The 21,186-nt window shown below is 34.4% G+C and overlaps 1 protein-coding gene across 3 annotated transcripts in view; it reads right to left on the bottom strand.

The window, feature by feature from the left end:
• RB1 (RB transcriptional corepressor 1) overlaps positions 1-21,186 on the bottom strand; it is a 162,568-nt gene that overhangs the window by 12,441 nt on the left and 128,941 nt on the right. For all 3 annotated transcript variants that reach the window (XM_019748050.2, XM_074329955.1, XM_019748051.2), the window contains 3 exons: positions 4,089-4,207; positions 1,090-1,235; positions 690-835 (listed from right to left, as the gene is read on the bottom strand). In XM_019748050.2, the coding sequence (XP_019603609.2) occupies positions 690-835; positions 1,090-1,235; positions 4,089-4,207 (411 nt within the window). The remainder of the gene's footprint in view (positions 1-689; positions 836-1,089; positions 1,236-4,088; positions 4,208-21,186) is intronic.

Raw genomic sequence — 21,186 nt, forward strand, 5'->3', positions numbered from 1 at the left:
GAAACAGGAAGGAGATTAGTGTTGCCTGGGGCTGGAGACGATGAGGAATGGGGGGAGAGTGCTAAAGGGTATGGTGTTTCTTTTTTGGCAAGATAAAATAGTTTTAAAATGGACTCTGGTGATGGTTGCACAACTCTGAATATAATAAAAACCACTGGATTGTACACTTTAAATTGCTAATTTGTATGGCATATGAATTATATCTCAATAAAGATGTTACCAAAAAAATTCTTAGTATTCTGTTTACGGAGAAGAAAAAGGAAGGTATGAGATTGTTCTCTGTAAATTAACTCGTTCTTCGATTGTTCATTCATTCATTCATTCATTCACTCACTCATTCACTCATTCATTCAATGGGCACTGTTTTAGTTCAATTGGTTCTTAAGTCTCCTGCTTTTTTCCACACTAAAATGAAATCTAGGTTACCACAACACAGAAAAACCTATGATAAACAATTTCTTCACTGATTTTTTAGAAATAAGATCTTTCATGTTATTAAGCAAGTAAAGTTACTGAAATACTCTCAAGCTCTAAATTATAAGAATTACAAAAAAAATATGAAAGGTAGCAAATAAACATATTAAGTCTACTAAACTGATCTAGCTTCTTATTTGAATTTAACCTTTTCTGAAGAAATCAGGACATGTGAACAAACAAGTAGGAGAAGGTGAAGTACCTTCTTGTCTTACCTGGTCCAAATGCCTGTCTCTCATAAGTTCATACTCATTTTGCAGTGTGTGCTGGAAAAGGGTCCAGATGATGTGTTCTAGTTCTGGGTGGTCAGACAGAAGGCGCTCACACAGGGTATTTAATCGAAGATATGCTAGTCGGTATACTAGAGAAACAAAGGGAATTAGTCATGTGCTAGGTGCTGTTGTAAGCATTTTATGTATTAATTCATTTAATTATTTCAAAAACCCTGTAAGATAGATTATTATTATCATTTCCATTTTAGATATGAGGAAACTGAGGCATAGAGATATAAAGTAGACTCGCCCAAGGTCATACCTAGGAAGCGGAAGAACCATGATTTGAACCCAGTCAGCCTGGTTTCAGAGTCCATGCTCTAGAAAGTAATCATCTACTAACCTTTTTTGTAAAAGAGTGAAAGGGAGGTAGATTTCAATGGCTTCTGAGTCTGGAAGGCTGAGGTTGCTTGTGCCTCCGCATCTGCAGTAGAATTTACACGTGGAGTTGAACCTTTTTTCTTTGGGGATTTTACAGGAGACAGGTACCTAGATATATTAAAAGGAAAAGTCTTTATATGAAGTTTGCTAAAAATCTTTCTCTCTCTCTCTCTCTCTCTCTCTCTCTCACACACACACATACACACACACACACACGGCTATACACATACATCCAAACACATCTATTATTTAATCTGTTATTCTATACCAAATTAGTTGAGCAGGCTATTTAAATAAAAGCTAGAAAAGGTAGCTTAATAGAAAAACTAAGCTCTCATTATCATTTCTAACTTTAGAAAGTTAATAAATGGCTCTTCCTGGGAATTACTGCCTTATTGAAAATTATACAGTATATATATTCAATTTTAATAATTGTAGTGGGATTGAGATCATAAAATGACTCCAGCTTAAAAGAAAAAGTTATTGATACCAAGATAGTATTGTCATATTTCTTTCTCCTCTTAAAAATGTTACATTGATAACTATGGTTCATATATATGACTTAAGTTACACACACATACATACACCTATCTAAACTATTTAGTACAGAATCCCATGAATTAATACTGTAGATAACATTATCAAGGCAGATTTACACCTGTACATTAAATATGTCAGACATAAATTGAGGCAGAGATATTAGTAAATACTATCTCTCAATTTTTGACATGCTATTGCTGTGTTGCCCTTTATTTTACAGGATAATCCAGGCCCATTTTCTAATTTTGTTTTACTATCTGACAAATAATTCTGAGCAGGAAGTAGGATTTGTACCTTACTACGGATGTTTCTACTGCACGTAGTATATTATAACCAGTATACTAGGAAAACGGAATTGCCATCATAATGATTTCATAAGTCCCAGCGTCTAGTCTACTGTCAACCTTGGATTTCCCTTCAATTCATTAAGCAAAAATATTGCAGACTGACTTAACTTGGGTAGAAGTTAGTTTCATTTGAGTTGTAGATGCAAATATTCAATTACCTACTGGATTTCACTACTTGAATATCAAAGTGGAGCTCTTGACTTCTTCCCCCTATTTTTCCCATCTCAATAAATGGTTCTATATTACATCTAGTTCCTTAAGTCATAACCTAGGAGTTATTTGTAATTTCTCTCTTTTCCTAGTTCTTCTAACACAAAGAAAAACCAAGTCCTAGTAAATCTTCTAAAATACTTCCGAGAACTTTCTATTTCTTTCTATCTCTACTTACCTATCTTAGACCAAGTTGCCTATATCTCTCACTTGGACTACTGAAATCATCTTCTAACTAGTTTTTATACTTTCTTCCTCACCCTGTTCTTTTCCCTCCCCCTACTCCACCTCTACTTTAAATAGCAGCCAGAATGTGGCCCTTTCAATGACAAATTATAGCAAGCTGCACCCCTGCTTAAAAATGCTTTCCCATTGTCCTTCTAAAGTACAAACTCCTTCCTATGGCCTATGGGAACTTACAAGGTCTCGTCCCAGTTTGCCTCTGCAACCTCATCTTGCACAGTTCTCCTCGTGTGCACTTGACCCCAACCACACTGGGATTTCTTTCTGTTGCTCAGACCAGCTGAGTTCGATCTGCTCCAGGCCACTGCACTTGCTCCTGGCTCTGCCTGGAGTGCACACCGTGAAGGTCTACCGTGCGGGTTTTTGCCCGGCTAGCACCTTCTTGGTCTTCAGGTCTCAGGTCAAAGGTCACTTCATCAGCAAAAGCTTCCCCAAACATTCTATCACTCTCTCTGTTTCTCTTTCACATCACTCTGATTATTATAGAACTTACTATACTCTAAAATCACCTTACATATTAGTTTCCTTGTTCACCATCTATGTCCTTCCTCCAGAATGTAAGCTCTGTGAGGGCAAGGACATAACCCATCTTATTCACCTTTGTATTCCTGCTGCCTAGAAGACTTCCTGGCACTTAGCAGACAACTGCTTATTGAATTAAAGAAAAAGATAACGCTTGACTTATTTTATGATATTACCCAGCAAACAAACTTATATATGAAGGCAGAGGCTCCATATACTAGAAATACTTCGGGTACAAGTTAGCATGGAAACGATATCTCTGAAAAACAGTCCCTGCATGAATCACAGCACACTGTAATGTTACTCCTACATAGAACTAAACAGAAACATCACATTAGGCACATTTCAACGGAAGGCAGTGTAGCTGGAATCTTTAAGAGCTTGAGTGTTGGCGTCAGATTGCTTCAGTATGATTTCTGTTTACTTCTGGCAAGTTACCTTATTTCTCTGTTTCCTATTTTATAGATAATTGAAGCTGATAGCAGTATCTATTACCTTATAGGGCTGTTACAGAAGAGTAAATGGGAAAAAAAAAGAATCTGAAGTACTCAGGCAACTGTTCATTCAGCACACAGAGAAGCCTCGTTAAATGTCAGCTACTGCTTTCTTCTTCCGTCATCATTATCATACCGTGAGCGACTGTTTTAGTCTCATATCCCACACTACTCACTCACTATGCCGATTCTACTCTTCACTCCAAGTGCACTGATGTAAATTCCCCCCAAAATGTTTCCTACTTTCCTGGCTGCTATGCTTTGGGATTCATGCCATTTCTGACTCTTGAAACAGTTTTCTATCTCCTCCCTCCTCTCCAGGTTCCATGTTGAAATTCTATTCCACCTTTCAGGCCTATCTAAATTGCCATTTCTGCCATGAAAACTGCCTTCATTAAACCAAACCTAAGTGTTTTCAGTAGCACCTTGTACCACTGTAATGACCTTTACTTGGGTCACGTATCTTATATTCCTGCTTCTTGAAAGCAGGAACAATGTCTTATTCTAAATTCTATTCTCTACAGCTTCTGATAGTGTACGTCGCATTATGCTATGCTCAAAATCAATTTGCAGGTTGAATGAATAACAACATGTATTCTACTTACATGTCTGCTGCAGTGTGATTATTCTGGAGAGGAAGGTTGAGAGTACAACCAGGTTCAAGGTGATCAGTTGGTCCTTCTCGGTCCTTTGCTTGTTTAATAAGATCAAATAAAGGTGAATCCTATATGAAACAAGATGACATTAAAACAACATTGGTAAGTATGATTTTCCTATGTACATAATAAAATCATATTGACATGGTGAGTGCTATAAATTTAGTCACAACTGACAGTAGCAATTTAGAAATTAAAATTAGATCTTTTTTTCCACTTTAAAAATTCCAATTGTCAATTTTTGTACTATACACAAATAAAGGATTAGGAAAATGTATATGTAAATGCTTATACTGTATTTCCCCGAAAATAAGACCTAGCCAGACAATCAGTTTTAATGTGTCTTTTGCAGCAAAAATTAATATAAGACCTGGTCTTATTTTACTATAATATAAGACCGGGTCTTAATTTAATATAATATAACATAATATATAATATAATATAATATAATGTAATGTAATGTAATGTAATGTAATGTAATGTAATGTTAGTATAGTATAGTATAGTATAATATATCATATCATATAATATAATACCGGGTCTTATATTAATTTTTGCTCCAAAAGACGCATGAGAGCTGATGTTCCGGCTAGGTCTTATTTTTGGGGAAACACGGTATTAAAAATTTAAAGTTAGGGAAAAAGACAGAAAAGACCCAAAACAGGTAGAAAGAAGTAAATAATAAAAATAAAAGCAAAATTTAATGAAACTAAAAAAAAGATAACATACAATTTGATCAACAAAACTAATAATTGGTTTCTTGAAAAAACTAATAAAATTAAAGAAACCCCCAGTCAGATTGACTGGGAAAAACAGACAGATAAACAGTATTAGAAACAAAAAATGGGATCATCATCAGAAAGATTAGAAAGATAATAGGGAACTACTATAAATAATTTTATACCAATAAATTGGAAATTTTAGATCAAGTGGAAAATTCCTCAAAAATATAAATTAACAAAACAATAAAAAAGAACTAACCTCAATAGTTCTATACACTATTAAATCATTTGAATCAGTAATTAAAATCTTCCCACAAAGAAAACATCAAGCACCTTTGGTTTTACTAGTGATTTCTACAAACATTCAAGGAACAGATTAATTCCACTTTTACTCAAACTCTTCCGAGAATGAAAAAAGTAGAAACATTCTCCATCTCATTTCATGAGGTTCGCATATTGATACTAAAACATGTCAAGGACATTACAGAAAGGTATATTATAGCCCATTCTCACTCATGAACAGAGATAATAGAAATTCTAAAAAAGAAACATTAGCAACCCAAATCAGCAGTGTTAAAAAGAGAATATATCATTACCAACTTGAGTTTACCCAGGTCGCAAAATTGATTCAACATTAGGAAATCTATAATGTAATTCACCTCACTAAGGTGAAAAGTCTTATCAAAGTCAATGCAGAAAAAGTTTTCATCTTAAAACCCATATGTAATTTAAATAAATAAAGAAAGAAAACTCTTAGTAAACCAGGAACAGAAGGGTACTTCCTATTTGATAAATGGCATCTACAAACAAAACACCAACAGCAAACATTATATGTAACAGTGAAATATTAAAAGCTTTCCCTTTAAAATCTCAGAGACAAGAGAAAGATGCTCATTATCACGCTTTCTGTTCAGCATTGTAGTTGAGGTTCCAGAAAGCCCAGTAAGACATGGGAAAGACAGGAAAGATCAAAGGATTGGAAAGAAAGAAACAACAAAAATACCATTATTCACAGATGATTTGATTGTCAATAAAGAAAACTCAAAAGGATCTACAGAGAAATTATTAGAATACCAGAGGTTAGCAAAGTTACTGCTATGAAATCAGTACGAAATATTGTATTTTTCTACACACCAAGTAAAAAGTTTAAAAGTATAATTTTAAAAATACCATTTACAAAAAAGTAAGACCAGCAGTAAGAACTATTAAAAACATTGATTCAAATCTTGTAATTTTCTGGAGTTGACTATTTGCAAGTCCATAAAAAGGAAGAGGAGCATACATATTCTACTCTTTTAATGCTTGAACAAAGAAGGACAAGAAAACAGGTTGCCAAAATGCTGGATTTGTATCAAAAACTGAGAAGTGGTACAACAGAAGTAAAAATATAAAATATTGCAAACATAAATAGATTTTGTAAAAATAAAAAGTACTGGAAAAGTTAGCTAGAAATTTGAAAAACAGATAATTATACTTTCACACCACTATACAGAAAACCAATTACTTATATTAAAAACAAAATTGAAAGTAGATACAAGATATATCTTTATAATTTTTTGATAAGGAAGGACATCGGAGGTTTGACCCAAACCCAGAAGTCATAAAGAAAAAGGTGAACCACTGTGATTACTTAGAAATTGAAAATTTCTACATGACTAAAACCACAATAAACTAAGTTAAACTAAATCTTTTTTTTAAAAAAAATAAACAATACTGGTTTATTCTGCAATCTCCATAATGTAATTTCTTTTGTCAAGTCATTCTTTTCTACATTCAGTAGGGGCGCTCTGAAGGGCAATCTAAGTAATGGCTTTCATTTGAGTAAAGTAATGCTAACAACAATACCAGCTAAGGCATGTATGTCTACTCAATGTTTTGTTTTCTAGCCATTGATGAATTGAATACCTTTATTTAACTGAAATATAGGTATAAATCCACATATATTCAGAAAGAATAGACTAATCCCATTTTACTCTCAAAGAAAGGCATTTTAGGAGAACCTGAGACTCACAAAGATATGCAAATAAACCTGAGTCTTTAATAAGATTTATGTATGCTATTAATCAGGCATTTTACTTTCTCTTCAGATATGGCTTAACCCTTATATGGATTAGCTGCTTGTGTTTCAGATTAACACAATGGATGCATGACCCTGGACAAGTTGCCTAACCTTGTTATGTGCAGATACTTATGACAATAACTTAAATCCTAGCACTGTGAGAATTAAGTGAGTTAATATATGTTAAGCATTTAGAATGGCGCCTGGCACAGAGTAAGTGCTATATATTTGATATTATTATGGTTGTTATTCTTACTTATACATATAAATGCCTTTATACAAGGAACAATGTATTTGTTCAAACATATAAGTGTATGCGTAGTTATCCAGCCACCCAGCCACCCACCCATCCACCCACCAATATTTGTTGTATGTCTATTCTCTAACAGGCCCTATGTTGAGAAGTAGGGACATAAAGGTAAACAATCCTCCAATTGTCAGACACTGACAGATTTGAAAGGTCACTTCTGAAGTATCTGTCCTTTTCCACCGTACTCAACATGTTCACTTGATGTCTGTATGTAAAAAAAACTTTAATCATCTCTACCACCAAAAATCTCCTGCCCCCCTCCGGTTTTCCCCATATCATTATCACTCCTTATATCTAGTTGCCCAAAGCATAAAAGGAGTCATCTTTAATTATTCTTTGCCTCACACTCCACTACCCAATCCACGAAAGTCATGTTGATTCTAACTTCAAAATATATACAAGTCTACCTTCTTCTCATCACCTCTAAGATTACTAGAGTCTAAGCCATTATTATCTCATCTGTACTACTACAAAAGCAGCCTACCAATGGGTTTCCATACTTCTGCTCTTGCTGCCTCCCATCCCTCCTCAACAGAGCTAATAAGCTGCTCCCCATATGCTCCTCCTACTCAAAACTCTCCGATATCTTCCAATCACACTGGATGGTGAGGAGGAGGCTGTGCTTTGAGAGGAACAGGGGTCAGAGATGTCCCAAAAGATGAGAGTGTGTGCTACGAAAGTGGTATTCTTTTAGGAAAAAGAAACTTCTGGTACTAAAGTGGTGCAGTAGAAAAAGGTAGAGAGATGCCTGATTATGCAGAATCTTCAAGTCCATGGTAAAAAGTTTGAGTATGCTAACAGAAATGGGACACTAATTACAATACAAATTATATTTTAGAATAGATGTTTTCTTGTCACAAATTGCTAATATAGAGATAGCTAGTTCAACTATACCTTATTCCCTATTATACTCCTAACACAGAATTGGGGTTCCAAAGATATTTGCTGAATAAGTAAATGATTTGCTGTACTGCTTTTAGGAATGTTTTCCAGGTGACAGAGCTCACAATTTCCATATTGCCTTAGCTCTGTTACAAGTAACACAATTTTCTATCAATTTCCAACTTCCTGGCTTCAACATGTGTGAAGCATATGCCAGACAGGTGTGGTAGCAGGTCCAATGACAGCAAACAACTTTGGAAATGTAGCATATAACTCAGGAATTAATTATTAATCTGTGAAATTAATAAAAGAAAACTCTTACTATATACTTGTCTTTAACTTCACAGTAAGCAGAACTGAAAAGATGAAATTACAAATATATTTTGGGTTATTTTTATTTTAGCAGCAAAAATGTCTTTGAGCCCATATTCTACCAAGACAAAAACGTCTACAAGTAGGATAAAACAGGCCCAAGTCTAATGTAAAGCAAGAGAGGTGCCAGGATTCAAAATTTAAGGAGACATTCACTCATATTTGCATGACCTTGATATGAAATTTACTTTTTGGGCACTGAACATTAAATTGACAATGAAAGTTAGTTAATTTAACATATGCTTGGCAAAATAGAATGATGCATCTATTTCATGGTTTGCTTAGACAAGAATTAAAGCACCTTCAGTTTACAAAGGTTTTTTCCAAAGGTATTATCTCATTTTATCCTCAAAATAAATCAGTGACTTAATGTTATCATTATTCATTTTATGGATCAGAAGATTTAGCTATTTTAGTAAATTGTTTGACTACTGTATTATATACTAAAAATATTTTCTGAGTGTGGGATAATAACATTCGAGATTTATAAATGTAAAAACCAAAACTCTTTTAAGCTTTTTTTTTTTAATTGGGGAATATTGGGGAAGAGTGTGTTTTTCCAGGACCCATCAGCTTGAAGCCAAGCCATTGTTTTCACTCTAGTTGTGGAGGACGCAGCTCACTGGCCCATGTGGGAATCGAACCAGCAAACTTGGTGTTATGAGCACTGCGCTCTAACCAACTGAGCCATCTAGCCGCCCCTTAAGCTGTTTTTTAAAATATAAAATAAACAGAGTAGCTTCCTAGAACTAGTTAAGTATTAGAATATTTATGACATTTTAATTACAAACAGTTTATTAATTTATTATTTTCATCTTTAGCCAAAGGATTTACTGAAAAAAAAATCTATATTAACATCTGTTAATAAAAATAGCTACTATGTAGTAGGTGGTTATTATGTGTGTGCATTTAATTTTCACAAAAACCCTATGATGTAGCATACTGTCTCCCCTTAACAAATGGGGAAAATGAGGCTTATAGGTGGCAAAACAGGGATTTGAACCTAGATAGTGAGGACCCACAGTCTGTGCTCTGACCTACTATACCTATACTATAATTTTCATTAGTTCCTTAGCATAATAAGCAGCAGCAATTAAACAAGTAAATAAATTAATTTTATCAAAGCTAATCATGGTATTACATACTATTTAATAGAACCAAATGTTCTTGACAATAATTCTTCTAGAAGAAAACAACACAAAGCCATACTTAATCAGAGATGACTATCTCCAACTTCTATAATATTTAACATAATTACATAATTTACCAAATAATGAGAGCTTATATAAAAATATTATTTCCCCCTCCAGGGTAATCACCTGGTATAATAAATACATAACATATTACATATTTAATATGTGATTTATATTAATAAGTCATTAATTATAAATTATTAATATAATTTACAAGTTATAATTACATATACTTATAAATAAATTATAGATTATAATTAATTACTGATTATAGTAATAATTATTGATATGTATTTAAATATAAAAATATAATGATGAACTATGAGTCTTCTGACTGTGCTAGACAATTTATATAACCAGATTGAACAATGTTTGCAAAACAAACTAGTTACACTTTAGAAATTAAGCAAAACAGGCACCAAATTCTAAGTAGATTTCCATTAAAAGTGACCATTTTAAAGCAATTTTTAAAAAGTCTCTCAAAACAGTGATCTCTTTGCTAAATTATAAACTAAAAGCAGACATTTTAAAGAACTCAAAACTTTATGTGATATTGGGTCTTTTTAAAAGTTTTTTAACATTGTAATTCATAGAATATGTTTTGTATACTGTATTAATTTTAAAATATATCTAAAGAAAGGAACTCCTAACTCAAAATTAGCCAAGATTTGTAAAACTGGGTCACGGTTTGCTTAAGGATGTTTGACATACTTGCTTTGGGTAGGTGGCACCAGGGGAGATAACAAAATTCATGCAAGACAGCCACTTTTGTGAATGAAGGATTACAGGAGTCAGAACTCCACTTGTACCAGTACTATCTTCAATGGCCACAGCAAGTATATCCAAGGAGGGCTTGCGCCTTTCTAACAGTCATGACAAAACCTTGTTGAAGAGGCATTATATGTGAAATTTACCACAATTTCTGTGGGAAACTTACTCTTCCTAATCCAAAAAAAAAAGATCTTACTCTAATCAAATGGATGAAATAAGAATATCTACAATGAATATTTGCAAAATGAGTAAAAATTCGTATCATAGGAGGAAGTAATACTATAAAGGGAACTAATATAGTATGAGAAACAGACATTAAAAGAGGAATAGGGTATGAAAGTTCATGAAAGGAAGCTGCCACATCTGAATATGATGAAAGTTCAAGGATGTTTTGCCAAATTTGGAAGGAAGAGAGGGTTATGACTAAACAGAAAAGCACAAGAAGGGTAGATTGGAATTCAAAGGTGAGAATAAACATGCATGCCCTGCTTCTGTGAGAATCACCAAATTATCTATTAATAATGCTGATGACTAGGATTTGTAAAGTAAAACGAAAGCAAAAACAAAAACATATCCCATGTTTAAATGATCACAAAGTCGTTTTTCTGCCTCTTAACGAGGGCCTCTATACCAGAAAATCAAAATCAACAGATTTTTGCCTATGGGAATCTAACTAGTACCCTCTCTTTACCAATGCTATATTATTCCATGACAGTCAGTATTATGGCAGGTTTAACCTATACACAGTGCCAAAGTTTTATGACAATTGTTTAATGATTAAACATCATATAGTTTTTAAAAACCAAACTTACAAACTGAAGCCAACACTACTGAAGAATTTCACTAGTCTTGGGCTTTACTGCTTCTACTTCTAGGTGGACCTACTCAAGAGTTTCCAGCATTTCCTAATCCTTAAATTCTGAAACTGAACGAGATCTGAGTAGCTTATTAGCTGGGCCTAGGATCCCAGATACCAGTTTTTGTTGATATGTACATTACTATTTCTATACCTGCTGTAGCTTTGGAAAGCCCTTGACCATTCTTGCCCTGGAGTCTTAAAATCAACGTTGGCCAGATATGGGTGCAATAGTGAGTTGACATGTAAAAGTAACAGAAGGTTCTTCTGGCACCTTAGTTTCAGCACATCATATAGCCATGGCAAGTTGATTTTTGTATTTAATTTCAATGAAAAAAATCTACAAACTATAAAATAATAAAATTGACGGTTAAACTATTATACTAAAATCTGTGCAAACAAGCATTGTTAAACTGTGTGGTATGTCTTTAAGTGTTGTTTAGTTCAGAAACTAATGATTAGTTTCAAGCCTAGACTATCAATGGCACACAGGTCATGCTTAGGATGCCTACAGGATTCTTTTTTTCATCTTCACTTTTTAATAAGTAAACTGTACGTATTACAATATGGGGCATAATTTTCTTGCAAATAAAGAGAGTTTAAAATAAGTTTGCTTTCTCTGATAATTATCTGTTGAACTTTCTTTTTAAGCTCCTTTAATTTTTTAAATGACATTAAAATTTTTTAAAAATGAAAAGTTAAGCAAGTCTGAAAAATTCTTCTTTTTTCCCCTTATAAAGAAACCTATACCTATGAGTACAATTACATTTTAAAATGATGGTTGTTAGCTAAACCAAATCAGAATTAATATTGAGTCTGGTCTTTGATCCTGAATTCTTTGCTGCAGTGGAAGAAAGGAAAAGTAGGATGCCTTAGCTCAGTCTTTATATATATAAAGCCAAAATACTAAATTTTAACCAAAAAATTAAACTTTAGGTCATGTTCCCATCAGTGTATACATCTGAATAACAAATATCTGAAGAGATAAAAAGAAATATGCATTAGCTATTGGTCCATAAGAAAACGAAAATTAACAGGGCCCCAACCTAGGCAAAATTGTACATAGAAGAAAGATGTCTTCCTCATTTCTTGCTTCCCTCCTCTTTGCCAAACAGAATATAGTTCAAGTTGTCTCCCAAATTCTAACTACTTCTGTTCCAGGACTCAAAAAAACACACAAACCAGTTAATATTTTCTAGAACATGTGACTTTACTTTTCAATTACATTTTATAAGGTGAATTCCTACCTTCTAACATAACTTGTAATTCAGATAGAGGGCTTTATTAAACACACATGCCAGGTTTCTCCTCAACCCCCAAGGTATTGATATGCCCAGGAAAGGAGAATAACTTGTTTCCCTGACAGTAAGACCTAACTAGAAAATAAGCCCCGGCATGATTTTTCAGGATGACCTCCCCTGAACATAAGCCCTAATGCATCTTTTGGAGCAAATCTTAGTATAAGATATAGTCTTATTTTCAGGAAAACACAGTACCTACATTTTAGAAAAGCTTCTCAGCAGATTCTAATGCAGTTCTACCATTCTCTAGCTTCCACCCACTCTACCCCTGCCACTTCTCCCACACGTGTGTGTGTGTGTGTGTGTGTGTGTGTGTGTGTGTGTGTACTGGGGGTGCCAAAAAAACGTATACAAGTGGACACTTTGGTCAGCATTGTTCAAGCAGTAGTTTGTCGTAATTAGAAGTGTCTGGATGCTGATGGTAACCACTTTGAGCACCTCTTGTAATTGCTGAGGTCAATCATGACTTGTGTTCATCTTTTGTTATTGATATATATTATTACAATTTTAATAGTTTTCTTTCTTAAAATGTGTATACATTTTTTTTGGCATCCCCGGTATATACATGAATGTATGTATACACAGATATCTCCTCCTCCACTACCGCCTTAAGAATGGGTAACTGCATTTTTCTAATTCTGATACGAATTTTTAAAAAGTGACTCACTATCCTTTCTTAAATAGCAATACTGTAATTGCACAATTGCATTTCTTTTAGGTTTCAACCAGTTGGGATCTTTTCAACCAGTTCCCAAATTTTATTTTTGAGAATACTAATAAGCCAGGAAACTTTGACGTCAGTCAGATGTAAAAAGTACAGCCTTTATTGTGAAATTCAGAAATTCCATAAATCATAACATGGGCAATAACCAGAAGACTTTTGGTTCTCATTTTCCCAGCATTTGGGCAAAAGTGATGACAGAGTAAGAAGACAGAATATTAGAAACATTTCATTAACTTTAGTTTATGAGAACTAATTTTTCACTTTACATCAGACCACAGCAAAAACTGCGTGTTGATTAGCAAGGGTACTGTACTATACACAACTGTGATCCTGCTATCATGCCTGGTCTTGATAACTATGATTAATGATTCAAAGTCAATACCACATACTTCATAATCCTATTTTATTTCCTTCACTATCAAAATTCTGTCTTCATGATTCTTTCAATTTAATAACAGTACTAGTTAATGCTTATTGAGCATCTACTGTATGCCAGTTTCTAGGCTATATATTTTACATACATTATTTTCATTTAATCCTTATAATAAGTCTATAATATAGATACTATTATCCCCACTTTACAGATAAAGACCCTGAAGCGCATAAGAAATTTATCCCATATGATACGGCTAATAAATGGTTGAGCAGGGATTCAAACCCAAGTCTACCTGTTTCTAGAATGTGTGGTGTTAGCTACTACACTACTTATAAGTCATGTCCATTTGCTCATTTTCTCCTTAAAACTTCTTGCTTATTGTCATTCTTTTAACTGTGTTTCCATGTTGCTGTATTCTCCTACAAATTGCTCCACACCTCACAATTTCCATCTATTTTTCATTCACTCATCCATTCAACAAATACTCACATTCTGTGACAAGCACTAGAAATGCTAAGAAGACTGTACCTACCCATATAGGGCTGTTGTGAGAATAAAATAATTTACACAGAGGTTTGGTACGCACATGGCACATAACCATCAATCAGTTCTGTCCTCAAATAGTTTACTGGTAGCATTATTGAGTGCCAAGCTGGGCAGCAAGCACTTTATACTTCATTCTCACAATAAACTCTAGGAGGAAAGTACTATTTTTTAAATGTCAATTTAAAAGTGAAGAAAGGTAAGCAAAGAATACATTGCCCAAAGTCACAGTTAGTAAGTAAGTGGTGGATCCAGGATTTGATCCCAAGCTTTTTGGCTTCAGAGCCCTTGTTTTTTAACCCCCATGCTACAATGAAAGAATTTAAAAATCGCAGTACAGAGTGGTAAGTTGCACAGGGTGCCACAGAAATCAAGAGATGGGTACCTAACCCAAATTAGGGAAAACTTCCTGGAAGAGGTTAAGTCTGAGTTGAGTCCTAAAAATGAAGTTACTTTAAGTGAAATAAGCTGGAGAACACAACTCACTTGTAATCCTCATAGGCTTGTTCTGACAATGAAATAAGTGCGAAATGCTCAGAACCACCCCTGGGACATAAACTCTTAAGACAGAAATAATCAGTTCCATAAAGCTAAAACACAGATTGCATAGCAAGGAAATAGCAAGAGATGAATTCAATGAAGAATTTTAAGCAGCTGAATAAGAGTCCAGGTAGGCCTTAGAGAGTTCTTAAAATCCCAGTGCCTCCCATATAATGGACACTCAATAAGTTTTTCTCGAATGTTACATGACATAGCCATATCATGGGTTAAATTAAATACAGCAAAGCACAAAGAAGAAAACTGATGATATAATTCTCTCTCCAATTGACACTAAATATATACTGTGGCAGGTGGCCTCCAAGATAACTGCAATAATCCCTGCCACTGGGTATTTACACCCTCCTGCATTATACCAGGGTTGGTCTGTGTGGTCATGGCATACAGCAAAAGTGATGGCATGTCACTTCTGAGATTAGCTTATAAAAAACCTGCAGTTTCCGCCTTAGGCACTTTCTCTCTCTAGGATCTCTTGCTCTGGGGAAAGTAGCTGCCATGGAGTGAGCAGCCTATGGAGAGGTTCACGTGGCAAACAAATGAAGCCTCTGGCCAACAAGAGCCAGTGAAGAAGTGAGGGCTGCCAACACCCACATGAGTGAACCTGGAAGCAGATTCTCCAATTCCAGTAATGCCTTAAACTGACTACACCCTTGATTGACAACCTGAGGATCTCTCCTGAGAGAACCAGAGCCAAAACCATGTAGCTAAGCCACTCCCAGAATCCTGACCCACAGAAATGGGGCGAGATAATAAACGTTAGCTGTTTCAAGTTGCTAAGTTTTGGGATAACTTCTTACACAGAAATAGATTACTAATACAGCAACTGATTTTTTTTAAAACTGTAAATTAAAGATTTAATGGAATATTAACTTTCAAAAATTTATTATTCATCTCTGTAGCATTATTTCCATCCAGGACGCAGACAGCAATTTTCTCTTGGACTCAGGCAAGCTATCTCATGCCATTATGAAACTACGTAAATTAACTGTAGCATAATCACTCTTTGGACAATGCTTCACTCTGTTTTGCCACCTAATTTTGTGAAGCCAGCAAGATTAGTATAAATCCCACCGAATAAGTAATATGGACAGAAAGAGTAGAAGCTGTAAGTCTCCGCCACATCTTTCATAATTAACATACATTTCTAAAGCAAACATGAACTTCTCCAGACAGTAAAGGACTTAAAAACTATTAAGTCAAGATGTTCCTAAAAGAGATTCTGATTATCCAAGTAAGTACAAGGTCTCCAGTGCTGGTAGAAATATTAACAATAGAAGAAGCGGAAGACAGGAGTTGCTATTGTTTTCTCAGTATTTTAAGGAATATTATTGGGCCTACATTACAGGAAATGTTTTTGCACTATCCTAAGCCAAATCATGATAAGACCATTTTGCCTTGCAAATAGAAACTAGAATAGAAAATCTGGGGCATGCCTTGACCTTTTTGATAGTTCTTTCCCATTAATTTAATTCTTTAATATTGCCATTCCTCCGGATCCTTTGCCAATATATATGCTGGTTGAGCCACTATCATGGCTTTAATTATATCTATATTACTCCTAAATCTACATTTCTGACCACGACTACTCTTTCAAGTTACAGATCCATCACTTCCAACTAGATACCTCAGATGTATATATGGCAAACATCTCAAATATTAACATGGTCATATTAACATGAATTCATTACCCTCATCACCAATCAGCTATGACTCTTTCAATATCCTCTTTGGTTAACTGTTATTAACCACCTAATCACCACAATACAAACTTTACAATTATCCACAGTTCCATCTAGGCACCTAATTTTCTGATTCATGCATTTACTTTTAACATATTTATATCTTTATGCTTAAAATTGGTTTATTATAGATAGCACAGAGTTGGATCTTGCTTTTTTTCCCCAGTCTGACAACCTCTGCCTTTTAATTGAGGTGCTTATACCAGTTACATTTAATGCAATTATTTATATGGTTAATTTAAATCCTACATCTATTTGTTCCACCTATTCTTTGTTCCCTTTTTAACAAAGTGCAAAAGCAAATTAATGGAAAAAGGATAGGTTGATGCTGGAACAACTGACTATCCATGGGCAAAAAGCAACAACAAAAAACAACCTTGATTTAAATCTCAAACCTTGTACAAAAATAAACTGAAAATAGATCATGGACTAAAATATAAAAAGTGAAGCTATAAAACTGTTTTTTAAAAACCATAATGAAAATCTAGAGTTTTCAGATGTGACACCAAAAGCATTATCCATAAAAGGAAAAATTGATAAACTGACCTCATTAAAATTAAAAACTTCTGCTATGAGAAAGACGATGTGAAGAGGATGTAAAACAAAGGTACTAGAAGAAATTATTTGCAAACCGTGTATTCAACAAAAGACTAGTAGGCGTACACTGAATACATAAAGAACTCTGAAGACCCAGTGGTTAAAAAATTTCAATCCAATTAGATATTCTTCAGTACGTGTATGTTTAAAGAAAACTATAGTACATTCATGCTATGAGATATTAGTCATCAATAAAAAGGTATGAACCACTGATACATGCAATAGCTTAAATGAATCTCCAGAGAATTATTACGCTGAATGAGAAAAAAATCATCCTAAATGATTAAGCCTGTTTGATTCCATTTTGAATCCATTTTGAAATAACAAAATTTTAGAAATAGAGGGGATGTGAATAGGGCCAGGGGGTTAGGGACAGGTTATGGGGGAGCTGGAGGGATGTGGGTGTAGTTGCTTATATGATGGAACTATTCAGTATCTTGATTGTGGGGGTGGATAAATGAACCTACACATTATCCTCAGACCAGGCTGCGAGGTGCCTCTTAACTGGGGTGGGGCGGAGGAAGGGGAAGGTAAAAAGGGAGGTAATGGTGAGGAGTCTCCCTACTGGTGTCCCTCCACAGCCCTGCTGTTTCTGGGCAGCGATGGGGAGTCTCAGGCCAGGCTGCCTGCTGTGGCTGGGTTCCTTCCGCTGGTTCCATTTGCTGCTCCAAGCTTCCTGCTGGGGGAAGGGAATCTCAGGAATCTTTAGCTTGTAGGGTAAAAATACCTGAAGCATATGATTAATGTTATTTCCAGATATTGCTGGAATCGTGAAATAAGCTGTCTGTAAAAATAAATACATAAACAAAAAATCTCCCTTTTCATTATTAAGACTGAATCCCAAAACAGATTACTTAAACTTCTAACTAAACCTTTAAAGTTTCAATTTATAATATGATGAAATGCAAGGTTATTACTGAAGAAATGATTTCTTCTAATTATCAATATTTTAAAAACATATTTTCATGTAACATTTAAACAAATACCGAGGTAAGGAAAACAAAAGTTTTAAGATATGCTCCTCCTCAAGAAGACACTAATTCAAAGCTGATGAATGGAACACATCTGAATAAGCCAAACTATCCGTTTCTCTAGTTCAGCTGAAAAATTTCCAAAAGACATCATTGTTTTATCATGTAGAGCATTTCTACTACAGGGAAAGACTGCATTTTCATTAACAGTTGAAATAGTTTTATCAAATACGAATTATGTTCTTGTCATAGGATTTGATAGTATTTCTGACTAGAATTTTAAATGGTTTAGTTTAAATAAGTCTATTCTCTGTAGCGTACTTGTTTAAGGATTATTTAGGGGCAGAAATTCTCCAAAGAAAATGTTTGCCAGATTCATCTTCAGCAGGTATTTGAGGAAGTCCTTGAAAAAGCCTTCCCTATATTACGAAGCAAGGCAGCAGATTCTCAACTCTCTCTTTCAGACCCTGCACATCTTAGGGAAGAATGTTATTGCTTCTGAACAAAGACTTTTTAAATTTACAAAGTAGTAGACGTAAAGTGACTTTAAATGTTTTAAAACATCAAAGTACATTTTCCTGTTTTCTAATTAACCTAACTGTATTTTTCCAAACAGAAAAGATCATATGCATATTTCAAAAAAAATTCAAGTCTAAAGTTAATCTATTCCAAACAGTTTACATTTTAGATATGTTATAATAGAAGATACTGAGGCTTCAGTGGTCTACATGTATATTCATGTCAGAAATTAACTTAATTTTTTCATATTGTTTAGAATGGATGGTGGCTAAAATCACTTTGAGAAATTTATGTTAACACAATTTAAAAGATACAGTAGAAAGTGTTCTTACCTAAGAGCACATAAAAAGAAAAATCAGTGTTTCCTTCCAAACCTTAAAGATATTCTCTGATTTCAACTATGTAAACATAACAGCAAAAACTTAAACCCAGAACCTAAATGTCAATAGATGGAGGAATAAAAAAAATGTGGTATACACACAACACACACACCCACACACACACACACAAATATTACTCAGCCATAAAAAAGGAGACTATGTTATTTGAAGCAACATGGATGGAACATGCAGGCATTACACTAAATGAAATAAGCCAAACAGAGAAAGACAAATGCAGTGTGATCCCACTTATATGTAGAATAAAAACAAACAAATGAGAGCTCATACATACAGAGAACAGACTGGTGGATGCCAGAGACAGGGGGTGGGGAGTACGCAAAATGGGTGAAGGGAGTCTAAAAGGTGTAAACTTCCAGTTGTAAGTCCTGGGGATGTAATATACAGCATGGTGACTATAGTTAATAATACTGTATTGTATATTTGAAAGTTGCTAAAAGTAAACTTACAAGTTCTCATCACAAGAAAAAAATGTTGTAACTATGTATGGTAGTGGATATTAACTATACTTAATGTGGTGATCATTTTGCAATATATACAAATATTGAATAATTACAATGTATGCCTGACACTAATATAATGTTATATCAATTGTATCTGAAGAAAAACATATTTAAAACACCTGGAAAATTATAAACAGTTGATTTATTAGAGTAGTAGAGTTACATTATCTTTTTCCTTATAATTTCTTTTTCTCTTGTTATTGTTGTTTAAGAGCCTTAATAATGTCTCTCTTACATCTGAAATAAAAAAAAAATTCCTAGGAAAACAATTTTGAAAACAAAACTTATAGAATGTCATCATATGCGCTTAGAAAGTTAGCAGAGTTGGGTCAGAGAACAGTGAAGTCATGGTTCCAGAATGCAGTAGGGCTGGGTAATGGTCATGTCAGAACATGAGAATAAGGCTAAAAGTTAACTCTTTAAAAGGACAGATACAGTGGCAAGAATATGGAGGTAGATCCAAAATGAGGATACTATATTATCATAGAGAAAAGACAAGAGGGTTGTAAGTACTGTAAAGATCCTCGATGCTTATTCAAGATATGTAAGACAGATAATTAATGGAAGTCAAGTAAGTCAGTTGATATAGATGGTTCAGATGTCACTGCTATCAGGAAAACTGAACTCAGGAGAGGAACATTCGGTCCTTGAGGTAACAGAGTACTACCCAAGCATCAAGGAGTAAAAGACAAACCTAGTAACTGTACAGGGAGATAGAAGTCAGGGTAGGATCTGACTTGAAATGGAACTATTGACCTGGGGCTCCTTTTTAATGAAAGACCGGTACTCTCTTACGAGTGTTTAGCTTGAAGAACAGTCAAGTAGCCAAAAATAAAAAAATTCCTAGTTTCTGAGGTGTCATGCAAAACAAAAATCAGAAGTAAACATGGAGAATTTCATCAAACTGAAACTATTTAGAACTTTCCAGTTGCCATGAAAATTGTGGGGACATGAACCCGGTGAGTGAAGTTATAGAAGATGAGGCTGGAAATACAGATTGGAGAAGACCTTTTTAAAGACTGTTTATCAGCTAAAGGTTATCCACATGATCCATTCCTTCACTTCTTTCAAGACTCTGTTCACATGTTCCCTTATCAGTAAGTCCTTCTTAGAACTCCCTATCTAGAACATCCCCCTTTTCCTCCTAAATGTATTTTTCTTCAGAGAACTTATCACTGTATGATCAATTGTATTAACTTTATTTATTGATTGCCTGTCTCCCCTAAATAAATTCAGGGATTGTTTATTCACTGCTGTATTCCCAGCACCTACAAGAGCACGTGGCACACAGCTGGCACTCAGTAAATACTTGCTATTGAATAAACAAATAAATATCAGCATACCCAAAGAAAATGATAACATAAGCAGGAAAAGATTTTCAATGTTCCTATACTATTTCCCTACCTGTATAACCAGGACAACAATCCAGCTATCTTTTTTTCTTGGTCAGGTTGAAACAATTCACACTTTTGTTTATAACAAGAAAACGCTGGGCTTTAAAGGAGGCCAACAAAATTCAGCCCTTCTGGTCTTTTGTTTCTAACTTTTTTGAGGCAGCAGTAGTAGTATCTCAAGAATGTGAAATTAGTTGATTAAAATGATCACACTAGCAAACTAATGAAAAAGTGACTACGGAAATTTTGTTCTGGGAAT

This window comes from Rhinolophus sinicus, linkage group LG04 (genome assembly GCF_036562045.2).
Source record: "Rhinolophus sinicus isolate RSC01 linkage group LG04, ASM3656204v1, whole genome shotgun sequence".
Taxonomy (NCBI): domain Eukaryota; kingdom Metazoa; phylum Chordata; class Mammalia; order Chiroptera; family Rhinolophidae; genus Rhinolophus; species Rhinolophus sinicus.